The 13,645-nt window shown below is 37.2% G+C and overlaps 1 protein-coding gene across 3 annotated transcripts in view; it reads left to right on the top strand.

Moving 5' to 3' along the window:
- LOC131686769 (LIM/homeobox protein Lhx5) overlaps positions 1 to 13,645 on the top strand; it is a 158,627-nt gene that overhangs the window by 92,643 nt on the left and 52,339 nt on the right. For all 3 annotated transcript variants that reach the window (XM_058970752.1, XM_058970751.1, XM_058970753.1), the window contains one exon: positions 5,553 to 5,938. In XM_058970752.1, coding sequence (XP_058826735.1) covers positions 5,553 to 5,938 — 386 coding nt within the window. The remainder of the gene's footprint in view (positions 1 to 5,552; positions 5,939 to 13,645) is intronic.

Below are 13,645 nucleotides of genomic sequence, written 5' to 3'. Positions count from 1 at the left end.
AGAATCCCTGACTTATTTCCTTCAAAAATGCATCTCACCGATTGTTTATAGACCAAATGAAGCCAAAGATATGAATAAAAGTTATTGATGATTTTTTTCAATGGAAAATTTTCCATGCTCGATTATGACATGTCATACAAATTTTGTTATCAATGCACACGTATGACACGTGTGAGTGCCACTTTTGTTTACATTTATAATAAAAACTCGCAACATAGTCAATCGATCTTCATAATATTTCAGAGATTAATACAGAATAGATAGAAGCACCAATTGTCTTCTTTGAATTGTTTGTACCATTTATAAGTTCAAAGATATTCAATCTCAAACTTTCGTTTTTCTCTAAATGTATTAAATGAAGCGCTTGAAGCCAACGGTGGATCCAGGAGAAAGGTTCGAGGGCCTGGACCCCGCCAAAAATTTTCAACATGTTAAGAAATTTTAAATTAGTTACAATTTTGAAGTAGCTTCAAACTCAAAATCATCTCAAACCAAATTATTTTACTGGTTTATCAGACCCACTAGGAAAGTTTATTCTAGAGGAACTAGGAAATGCGGGAGGGGAGTTTCATGATGAGGGAAGGGAGGTTAGGGAAGGGTGGTCCCTCACCGCATACCCCTAACTACGCCCCTGTTAAAATCCAGAAAATCTATATTAGTCAAATAATTTAGGTCGGGATTAGGTTGTCGATATTCAGAATGATTGCATAACCTATCTATATGAGAAAGGTAATAATGTGAATTTGCTGTGTGGACGAACTCTTCAACCCGTAACTCCGGAACTCCAGAAATTCAATATGAGAACGTTGTACCTATAATTTGAGTTTTGTTGATAAGACAATCGGCACATTTCATAAGGATTGAATTCTATTTTGGAAGATCTACTTAAATCAAAGGAAAATTACAGCATTTCAAAATGAACCTAGTGTACCAATAGCTATGATAAACGTGAAACTTTAGACTCGATTTTCTTTAAATGGTATTTTCTAAAAGTATTCAATCGATTTTCTTTTTTTTTTTTTTCTAAGTATCAATCTCAAATTATTATTGTATGTTCTTAAACGATTTCAAATATGTATAAATCTATATTTTTCAAATGAGGATTCAAAAAAAATTAGAAATATATGTTCAATTACTTAGAATCGAAACGCCTCTACAATAACTGATTTACTAAAAATATCCCTAAACTACTGTTTTCTCGGGTTTTTGGGATTTTAGATGACCTGCTGAACTTCATTGGAATCACTGCAATTTCATTATAAACTAAATAATACTTGTTTTTATTTCCACTGTGAAAATCGTTTTATCAAAGAATCATAACTTTGATGTTAAAAATATTAAACTTTGATGTAATTAAGTTATTGCCACATACTTTAAAAAACATCCAAATATTTCTTAATTTTTCCACACGAGAAAGTATCTAATCCCTTAAGTAAGCTTGTTCGGTCGTTTGGTCTACCACAGACAACAAGCTGGCCAATAAATAAATATTGCAACTGTGCATGTAGGGGAATGTGTTCGGTTGTCGGCACACAAGCGCTAGAACCTGGTAACTCTGTATGTATCATTAAGTCAACTAATCGTACATATAAGCATGAAAGGTTTCAATATAGTGGCTTGAAATTAAGGGGGCAGGACCATTTTTCGCTGCATTGATATAATTTTTTGAATTTTGGGAATCATAAATTGGCTGTTTGAATAAATCAGGATCTATAAAACTACAGTACCCTAAAAATCTTCAACATATGGTTCGTTACGAGATATATTCGATTTGATGAAAAAAATTCAGAAATTTTCGCAAAAATTTAATAAGTTAAAAAACTGACAGTGCGGTAAAATTGCACATAGCATATCCGTCCCAATGAAAAGACACGAATGACGCTTTTTATATAAAAATTTAACTAATTCTTCCATGATTTAAAGAAGGGACCAGCATCTTCAATAACTGCGAGCTCACCGGTCAAATTACGACTGATATGAGCGGTTTAGGAACAAAAGCATCAGCATAACTGGTTCCAAGGAAAAATATAGAGTGCTGAAAGCTCAAATTAATTAATTAAAAAAGAAACAAAAAACTATGAATATGTAAATAAAGATGTATTTTCAATATAAATAGCATATTCGCAAGAATTCTTGTAGTGATCTACCCAACTATAACAAATAATGATGTTACTAGGGGTGACAGTTTGATCATGAACGACATTTTTTAAACGATGAAACATCCAAGTTTTTCAACATAATGGAAAACTGATCAACATCAACCGAGGCAGAGGGAGGGGTACTTTTTAGTTATGAAGGAAGAGTAAGAGGGGGTGGATATCCTAAAATTTATTAGTTTAATTTATCGGCGGAAATAAATCGGCTATTTAATCAGTGCGCACTTTTGCCCCGTGCTATGCGGGCAAAAGTGCGCATTTGAGTACTCATAAGAAAATAACTATTTCTCGGATTACAAGCAAAACAAAGAGATATCTAGTATTACGTTTTGGAGATGTGTGATGAGAGTATTAATTTGTAGTCATGCCGATTTTCTAGTGCTTTTCTGATCGTGACAATCTGGTATATACAGTGCTACCTAGCGGTGTGAGCACGACCAAATGGGCTTTCTTCATGTAAATGTAAAATGCTAAACCAAAAGTCGCTTTCCTGGTTTTCAGAATGGTGCCAAAGATCGATTTCTGGTATCTATTCGTAAAGCCCGTTCCAAAATACCCTTATTGATTAGGTGATTGAGAGCATTTGCCGCAAAAATAGGGTGCCGACAACCAACCATGTTTGGGTACCGGTAACCGATTTTAGTAACCTTTTTGAAAACTGATCAAAAAATATTTGTGACGAACATTTCGGTGCCATTCAATGTTAAATCACAAAATAGAATAAATTCACATCGTTAATATTCAATGCGCATATTTTTTCGATCGTTTTACTTCTTTCTATAACACTAAGCAAAGGTTCAAAACAAAATTTGAGTATATTTTAGCTTGCTCAAAAAATATTTTGGCTGCAGAACAGAATATACGAAACTGTTTATTTCAGCTATCGGCACAAAAATAACGTGCCAATATAACACACAAATAAAATATAATAGTATGACCATATCTGCTTTCTGTCAAAAACTACATAGGGGTGCCGACAACCGACCAGTGCCGGCAACCGACCACTTTCCCCTACTAACAACATTCACGTCTCTTGAGATTCTTACCAGAAAAATTCCCTTCATCACAGCAGGCTGGTACCTCGGTCATAGATCGACGTTAACTTGCATCCATCTTTAGAAATTTGACTGAAGCGCGACGTCGAAACGTGCTTATTTTCCCGCGCGTCCATTGGTCAGTTTATTGCAGAGACATGATAAGATGCATCGTGTAAAATAAGGAAACCGGTTTGGAAGTACCACATGATCGTTCGACAACTTTTTATGGGCCATATTTTTTGAAAGAATGGGAAAACAATGATTTATTGTCAGTAAAGCATTGAGCAGAGCATTTCTGCGTGTATTTACGATCGATTGTTGCTTTAAACATTCATGACCTTGCCAAAATGTGTCAAGCGATAAGCTGCAGCAGCTGTGGACTACGAACACGAGCTTAGTTGCATGTTGACGGTTTATATCCTCGAAGCTTATCACGTCATCACCTTCGAAAGAGGCTCAAATCCCTCCACCGGTTGGTTCGGGGCGTAGAGTAGTAGTAACAGTAAGCACTAGTGAATGCAGTATGCTTGTGTTTTTAACATGTTTATATCGTGGCATGACTCAACTTTTCACACAACCCTCGACTGTCCGGGAGGATAATTTCGATCCAACTCAACTGCAAACGACAGCTCTTGACGGTTGTGTTTTCTAGCGAGTATTCAACCCCCGTGCCCTGGCTTGTGGCGGGTCGAAAGGCTCACGATAGACGTGTGTTCCCTTGTACTTTTTTCTCTGCTATGTTTAGTTCGGATTTTTAGGCAAGAACGGGGGAATCTCATGTGCACACATACGGAACTCCACTGACAGGCTGTCAGTTAATGTAGGTTGATTTGGAACATGTCAAAACGCGGCTCGTGTTGGTTGTGCGTGATCTCAGCGTGGCAGTTCTCTTTTGCTCAAGTATCTTCTATCTGTGTCTGCCGGGTGACCACGGACGAATGTTATTTTGCCGGCAACGCGCTCTGACAGGCACCACAGGTTAGCGGAGACAGGGGAAATCGCTTTGGGGTTAGAAGGGGTTGTCGGTGTGTTGTTAATATGTTGCATTTTCTTGATTTTAAACGTTACTGATTTTTCGGCCTGCAAAGAAAGTCTGACAGGTGATTGAAAATGCATTCATATCGGACTGAAAGTCTATGAGGAAATTTTTTGTGCATGTGAATCAATGTCGTGATACCTACGTTTTGGGTTTACAATTCCGCGGGTTCAAAACGTACTTTAAAAAATCGTTAGTATTCTGTCGGGTTCATTATATTATATCTAGAATTATCTATTCATATTTAAGTTTTCATATTAAACAATCCGAAAGAAAAAAGTCGAATATAATTTATTCTAGGACATCCAAATGTATGGCTGTTTCATGTTCGATTAATATAATTGCATGAAATTAATCCAACCTGTACCATACTGTACTTTCATCATCACTTGTTCCGTCTCCAGAGGAAACGAACCCTATCTAATCTAACCGATCTAGCACACCACTGACTGCTGCCCCCGGCACTTTTTCCGGACAGGATCTTCTACAAAGCTCTTGCCAGCACTGGCTGGTAGTGTTATTATTCACTTAAACAATTTCCTTAGCAAAACAAAGTGTTGTATTACAAAGAAAACATACAAACAATTCATGTGCAAATAAACTGTTTTTCATTGCACCAAAGAATCGACTGTACAATAGAGGGAGTGTGGAAAGAATTCAAAGCGCCATTCAACGGAGCGGGTGTTCTGGCAAAGGAAATATTTATCAACCGTAGTCGCAGTAGGCGATGCCATTTACGTACTTGATACGACACGCAACTGCTTCTTTGCCCCGGACATGAGCTGCCCTTTTTCGTTTTATTGTTATACTAGGAGCATGGCTTGCTTCGACCTGAAGCAAGCCAAGGGGAAGTAAACAGCAATGCGCCAGGAGCGCCACCAAAGTTTGTACAAGTAGACCAAACTGAGGGAAATGTTCTGTGGAAATTCTCTGAAAATTCAGAGGAACAGAGACAGGTTCGTGCGCTGAAAGGAGGGTGAAATATCTTCAGCCTTCAGCCTCTGCAGACTGTTTGTAAAGAGATTTTAAACGGTTTTTGTTTTTCTATTTGAGTTTACTTCGGAACGAGAGGGTGGATTCTGGGCAAGTGCACCGATACTAGGGTGGCGGGTAAAATGAATGAGTGGAAACATATCAAATAAAAATAGAAGGATGACAAAAACAGTCGGTGCTATTGAGAAGTACTCTCTATCGTGATCAGGAAGTGCTCTTGTGGTAAAACGGTTTCATTTTCCGGCTCTCTTGATTCCACTTGTTTCGATTGGTACAAATATTTGCTGAACACATTTTGAATAATTGCTTTTCAACATCTTTTTTTTGCAGATTCCCTGATGGGTTCGGGATCGGAAGATGAAGATGAGGATGAACACATAAGGCCTGGCTTAGGATTAGGACCGCTCGGACCAAGTGATGGACCCCTCGGAGCGTCGGACCTGTCGGTGCAAAGTATGAGTACGGATAGTAAGACAGGTCATGACGATAGTGATCAGGGTTCGTTGGACGGTGATCCGGAGTGTCGGGGGGACTCGCAGGCCGAGAACAAAAGCCCTGATGATGGTGGAGGCTCGAAACGGAGGGGTCCGCGAACGACAATTAAGGCCAAACAGTTAGAAGTGCTAAAAACTGCATTTAGTCAAACGCCCAAACCAACGCGACACATCAGGGAACAGTTAGCCAAGGAAACCGGACTGCCGATGCGAGTGATACAGGTAAGGCACTAATTTGCTTGATGAGATTACTATGATTTGAAGTGGTACGAGAGTGACATTGAATCAGATAAGTATCAAATCGCTCTGGAAAAGCATCATTCCTAAATAACGTGGAACCTTACTGTCTGGCAAAGTTAGACCTTTTCATTGTCACTGTTAATTTTGATACATGGCATAGAGGTCACAAAATTCCATGTCGTGTGTCATGAGGAAAAAGACGGAAAAGAAAATGTCAAAAGTTCAGAACTTTATCATACACAGCAACCCAAATGCTCAACTCAGCCCGCCTCCTGCTTCACGGGTAGCGGTTACTCTTGTTCTTGCGATTCCCACGGCATGCGGTGGTTTCAGATCTTTTTTTCTCTGTCTCCCGGGGGTGCCATCGCGGCATGAAGACATTAAAGAGAAGTGTTAAGGGCCGTAAAGAAAGAAATTCGAGGACACACAAAAAAGGATTTCAAAAGTGTGTAATCGCATTCTATGCCGTCACCTGCTGCTGTATTCGGCCAGTTGTGAGTCTGGTATGCTTGTCGACCGGAACAGCTAATCTAACCGCAACAAGACAATCGTAAATGTGTCTTTTTCTCGGAGATGAAAGATAATTTGAATGTGTTAGGGAAAGGAGTGCTACTGCTTTTTTAAGATGAAGGGTATAGTTTTGTCTGAAAAGTATCGTTGTGTTTACAGTTATTTGCCGTGAATTAAAATGATTGACGAATATACGTAGAAATGAATTAGAGCTAGTGATGACGGATGATGATGACCACTCGTTTTTTGCTTTGTGTATCGTGATTTCGCGTTGTGTTTTGGACAGAGCCATTATGCTAGCAGAATGTACCGGAATGAGAACGAAAATGTGTCCGCAGATCATTATGAGTTATTGCTTTCTTTTGCCGAAAGACCATTTGATGCGGAGATGAGAACCATAGAATAAATGGGCATAAAGTTACCTAGCAGTGTAATGGTTTTCTTCGTACTCGTTATACTTACCTATATGCAATTATTCGAATACTACAATACCAATCTTTATCTTGCCCAAAACCAGCACACTTTTTGTCTTGCTTTTACTACACAAAGGGACCTACAAATGTTTCCAAACTCTTCATCGACTTTTGGATCATCATCATTACTCAAAATCTTGCACCCAGAAACAAAAAAGAGCCGCAGCCAACGATTGCTTGCAAGGGAGAAATATGATTTATGGATTTAGACGAAATCGACAATGATAAATAGAGAAAAGGTATACCAAATAGAAGGCTTTTCGTATGTTTCCCACTGTCGATAACGATCGGAACAGTTGTGCGTGGTCTGTCTACACATTTAGTGATGAATTCTGTTGTTCGGCTAACAGTGAAATAAGCCCGCCGAAAGGTGATTTGGTGATTATTTAAATTTGACCACAATTTGATGAGTTCACTCACTGTGCGGTTTGCGTTCAAACCATCAGCAGTATGCATGCTTTACGAACAACTGCTGAACATGATCTCGATTGTTCCGATAGTGTTCACAATTGATGACGGCGGTGTGTTGAAGGTGATGATAACTTAAATTCGTAAGAATACGTTCGAAATAAGGCCATTTGGTCTTACAGGAAACGACTTCATTTATATCGTGCCGGTGCTATTGGGAGTATATGTGGTGGCTAGAGGGCATGTTTGCTGGATCGTGATCGCGTGTGCGTTTGAGCCACAGGCTCTCCCCAGCACGAACGAAGACAAATTACATGCTAATTGGTGTACAGTTTTGCGACGAAGTTGTTTGGAATTGGTGCCCGTTGACCGTAGTGTGTGGTGGTGAGAAATTCCGTGCTGTCACACCATCCTACATACATGTTTCCAATTTTTTTATTCGTCTCTTAATACCTCGTTGACTTTTTGACACATTCCTATCGACATACCTCGTTGGACCTAAAGCATTGTGGCCTGCTGATCATTTCCCGTCTGGCTTTGCATATGTTATAAATAACCATTAATTCCTTACAACCCGGGCTTCACTTTCATGGACTGACACGCACCGCAACGCAATCAACCAGTGTCGTTTTCAATATGATTGATTGCCTACAAATGAGTACCGAGAGCGAGCGTGTGCTATCGTTTTTCGGGATTTTTATTTACACTATGCTCTCAACATACGGGAGATTTGATTCTTGGTGGCATGGCGTCATACAATTCGCGAAAACCATACAGTCAGTGCAGGGGGAAAAGAAGCATGTGGAATTTCGCATCCATAACTCATCAGTTTTCATGTTCCGTGTCCGTCTGGCCGAGCGCCGGTCGTGACTGATTGTGCGAACTATGTATTGCAATACATCTGCAGCATTTAACCACCACCAATCGGTTAACGGTATGGTGTTATGGGAGTAAATTGAAACATACTGTACTACTCGGCAGATGAGAATTGGTTATCGAGGGAGCAGTTTTTTTGCTTTTTTTATTTGAAGCAAATTATATCTTGATTTATGTTTTTTCGGCAGGTTCTTTTTCTGCTGGCTAGAGTTAATGGGTAGGGGAGCCTCTCCACTTGTGAAACAGGCTTTGCACAGTTTATTGTAAACATACTGTAACGATGATGTAAACACTAAGTTTTTTCGACTAGTCTAGTAACTCTAAGAGTACATTGATTATAATTATAATGGAAACACAGTGGAAAATTTTCGGTGGGTGAAAAAAACGAATTTATATTCTAAAGTTAATGGAAGCAATGTTATATTAAATTTAGTTTTTAAGGGATTTAAAAAAAGAAAGTTTTTCTTAAAACAAAGTTTTATCAAAATTGACTATATATTTTATCAATAAAATGGTAAGTTAACGACCGTGGACTACCGAATCTAACGTTCAGTTTTGTTTTAAGTTTGTAAGAAAATCATTTTAGTAATGCTTCAAATCATTCGAAGTTTATTATTCCAGAATATGTTTATCAATTGCTTGTACCAGGATCTCATAGTATAGAACAATTGTAGAGAGCTATAAAATCAATAATAATTATTTTTAAAAGTAGAATTACGGCAACCTACCGAACTTGGTTTCAGTTATTTGAATACATCTGTCATAGTCGAATCACTGTTCTAAAATATTAAAAATATTTCGAGTTGATATTGACCGGATTGAGAGTTCGACACTTAATTGCTTAGCCAACATGAGATTTAAAAAACGCAATCAACCCATCTCACATAGGGATATTTGATTGAAAAACCTTGCCGAAACTATTTGTTCGCTTCAGAAATTAATAGTCAACTAATATTATATATGAAATCAAAGATTTAGTAATAATTTGTAGGTTTGTGTTAATATAGAAGTGCAAAAAAAGTTTTCTGGCCAATCAAAGACTTGTCTTATCTATTATCTCTAGTCAAGTTCGCCTCACCAAATAAAGAAGAACTTTTTTCTTGGTTTTGCCGCAAATTTCAAAGAGTAATTTATTTCAACGAAATGATCCGGGTGTCGGAGGATTTAGGGGCAATCCCCCTGGCAGACAGTAAGTCCGTGACAAACAGAACCCAAGAGTTCACTATCCAGAAGACAATGCCTGCAGCTGTATTGAAAAAATGCTCGGACATCTTGGCTACACCACTCGCGAAACTTTTCAATATGTCGCTTCAGCACCAAACGTTTCCATTGCACTGGAAATGTTCGACACTAATACCTGTTTTCAAAAAAGGCGACAAGCGAGCTTGAAGATCCGGGTGTCGGAGGATTTAGGGGCAATCCACCCTGGCAGACAGTAAGTCCGTGACAAACTGTCCCTTTGGATGCATAGTGTGTCGAGCTTTATTAACTGATAACGGTTTTCGTAGCTCGGCAGCTGAAATCTTTTTTTTGCCAAGGAAGATGTCGGAGTGCAAAGCATATGAACCTGCCTCGATTCTGTCAACGCCGTTCTGGTAGTACGGATTCCAAACAGCAGAACAATATTAGTGCTGAGCGAATCATCGCACAATAGAGCGAGATGAATCCAAGCTGTCTTGATGCATTATCCACAATGAATGATGTATGTGGTTTGAATGTTAGTGCCGAATCCATGATGACTCCGAGATCCTTAACGTGAGAGTTTCTTGGAATGTTCAAGTCGAAGAAATTGTAGTTAAACTGAATCGGATGACGTTTCCGCGTGAACGTAACAATTGAGCATTTACTCGGGTTCGAAACCATTCTGTTTAGATCACACCACGTACTAAAGCTCTCCAGTTCACTCTGAAGGAACTCGGCATCGGTTTTATCCCGTATTTCTCGAAAAAAAAAAATCATATCGTCGGCGAAAGAAAGGCTGAGTTCTTGTAATTTGATATTGACGCCATTAAAATAGAGGATATTCAATAGCAAAAACAGTTTTCCAAATATTTTGAGTTTTTTTTTCTTTTGCTACGTACGCTCCAAAGTATCAATGGGGCGCCCTTCGTGCGATAGAACCGTGCATCAGGCCAGTTTTCTGAAGCTATTCTCTATTTTCAGTTAAGAATCGATTTCTTTTCGTGTAAAATTTAACTACATATTTTGCCTTCAATTGTGTTTCGACATGAATCAGCTGGTGTCGAGGTGGACTCCACAGTCCACCAAACCTGAATCTTGTTAAGAATTATCCATCAAGGACGTAGCCAGCCAACAGGCACGGCCCCAATCCAAATAAAAAAAAATTATGCCGTCATGAAGTCATTTAAAAAAAAATAGAGCGTGGCTTAACAATTTGTATGGCCATGTTTCTTCACAATTGTTTAGTAGAAACACTAAACCTCTAGCAATTTTTGCTTTTGTTCAGTTCAACGCGTTTGTAAAATTTGACGATCAAAAAATGTTCAAAGTCCCACAAAAGATTTTTTTTGAAGAACTTTGAACAAGAAAATATTAACTTGATGGTGTGTTGTTGCAAGTAGGATTGCTCAAGCTAATATCGTTTTGGTCGTTTAACGGTTAAAAGACCAAAATCGAAAACAGCAAATTGCGCTATTACACTAAATAGCCACCACCACTGTTTCTGCAACTTAAACTCTCTAAGATTTATAAATTTCGCAAAATATGTAATGATAGCAAAAATGAAATCAATATTTGAAGACATATTTGAAAAAAATATTTGAACTGAGATCAAAATAAGATTTTAATTTGTTGCCGAAATTCTTCGCATCCCAAGCTGATGAAGAAGATCTTCGCAGCTTTATCTCATTTATCAACCCTTTAAAGTTAAGTAGTTTTATTAATTTTCTTCATTTTTGTTCTAACTACATTCAGTTGGCTAGAGATCACTAAGTAGGGAAAGTTGTCGAAAGTTTTTAGCCATTGTATTCAAATGCGAGCAAGGAATTGACATATCTAGATAGCTTAAAATGATACGGACTAATCTTTTGTCTTCTGCTGGTAGGAGTTGGGTTTAGGCAGACCATGATAAAAGACAACCAATTGTATAATTTTCACGGGCTTTAATAGTTAAAGTTTTATTTAAATTTAATGATTCAGCAATTTTTTTCTATTAATTATATTTTCTTCTAAAATTTAACTGATTTATTTCTTTGTTCTGCTTTAATAATTTTATTGATTTTATTTGGTTTGACCAAATTTATCAAATGTTCAACTTTATTAGTTTAATTCATTTATTCTGTTTGGTGTATTCATTCATGTCATTTCATTAAATTTTATACTAGGGTAAAGTGCCTATTTTCACCATATTAAGGAGGGTGCCTCACTATTTCATTAATTACTTGGCCTACAAACGATGGAATACGTACAAATTGGCATCAACAGCTTTGCTTCTTTGTGAAGAACCAATAAAACAACGCAAATGCCTGGCCAAAACGTAACTACACCATCATGAGACTTACTTAAAGGTAAAATATGTATATCATGGTATTCCATTTTAGTCTTATCCGTCACGAAAACGGCTGGTTATCTTGGAAACTATAATTCTTTTTCTTGAAAACAAACTTAAACCTGTTACGAAACTAGCCACGAGAAAGATTTTTTTAAAATCAGCTTCGCATATGAATCTTCGAAACACATCCATTAAGCTTCATGGTTGTATAGCATACGGGCTTGAAATTGGACCACTGTTTGTTGTTTGGGGCTTCGGTTGGAATGTTTGATTTCTCGTTAACATTTGTAGATTTTTTGTCAACAGTTCAGCGGGTAGTATTCAGTTTTTAGGCCAAATCATTATCTGAGAGGTTGAGATCAGTCGAAAAATCGGTTTCTGGATGACCTTAGGATGTTTGAAAAATACAGTTGATGATAAACGGTTCCACTCCGACGCTTCAATTGCACTTTGCGAAGAGGAAGTTTCCCTCTAATTTTTAATCACTCGACTCAAAGTTCTTTTAAAATAATCCAGTAATTTTTTCTCTTGCTCACTCGAGAATGAAGTAAGCAATTCCATTGCTCGCAATCAAGGGAAAAATCATTTCCAAGAAAGCTTTCTTCGCCTATGACGCATTCTGCTTTTCCCACAATGTAATAAATACTTTGATAATCCTTTGTCGTTTATTAGATATCTGATAATCGCAGAAAGGGCTAGTGTCCACTAGTAGGTTAATATCATTATTATATTGCTTCAGATAAATCCCGGCCTGAGATCGTGTGGAATCCGGCGACGGAAGTGAAGAGTTGATCCACTGGGTTCCTGCTCCAATGTCGTAAGAAGCGACTAAAACTGGATCCTCTTCTTCATTTCCTGCATCTTTTAGAATTTGATAAATCTAATTTTGTTTAATAAATTAGTAAATTATTTCTTACCATTCTTCTTTATCTTTTCGTAATAAGCCTTGCTTCTTTTGTTAGTACACACAGAAAAATGTATATTAAATTCCAAAATAATTCGCTTAGAAATCAAAAATATATATTTTTGAATCAGGGCCTAATTGCAATTTTTTTAGATTCAAAAATATTTGTTGTTAGATTCCAAAAAAATGCTTGTTGTTTCTACTAACAAGCCGCCATAGGATTTTGTGCAGATTCAATAATAATTTTATTTGAATCTATGATATCCTTTTTTGAAACAAAGTATGTTATTTGTTAGTTGAAATATGCTTTTCCTTTTTAAAACAATGAAAAAATCTATTTGAATCAAAAAACTTTTATTTTGTTTTCAAAAAAGGTGTAATTAATATTAACATCTTGATTTTTGTTTTTTCTTCTACCCTAAGATGCTCATATTTTGCACCGAATCCCAATCCCAAATTCCAATTTGCATATTTGCGTAAATTACAACTTTTCCAAGCTTTCCGCTAAAAAATGCTGTTTTAGCTCCTCTGCTTTCTCTCGTTCGATAAATTTCGACGATGTATCAATTTTCTGGAATAATAACAATAATATTAGGTTCTTAGGTATTACCCCATTAATAAATAATTTTCTCACCTATGAAAGCACTCACGACCGAATTGCACTAATCAAATTGTATTTACATTTTTATAATGCTCAAATAGTCTAAATCTAGCGTCTTGAACTCCAATTCTTTATTCTCGACCTCCGATGCGTCCATTTTTTTATTTGTATGATACAACAAAGATCGAACCAAACACATTCTATCCATTTTCAAGCAATATTTCTAAATCTAACAGCAATACTTTTGTTTTAAATAATGCTATTGTACAACCAACCAATGCTTTTTGGGTTCAACTAAATACTTGAATTTGAATCAAAGTTTGAATATATTTGATACGAATATTCCCTGCTTTTTGCAGGGATTTTAGAATCAAAATGCAGATTATTTTGTCACCAATGCCGATAT

This window comes from Topomyia yanbarensis, chromosome 3, assembly GCF_030247195.1.
Source record: "Topomyia yanbarensis strain Yona2022 chromosome 3, ASM3024719v1, whole genome shotgun sequence".
Lineage (NCBI taxonomy): Eukaryota > Metazoa > Arthropoda > Insecta > Diptera > Culicidae > Topomyia > Topomyia yanbarensis.
This window is presented reverse-complemented; position numbering and strand designations above follow the sequence as displayed.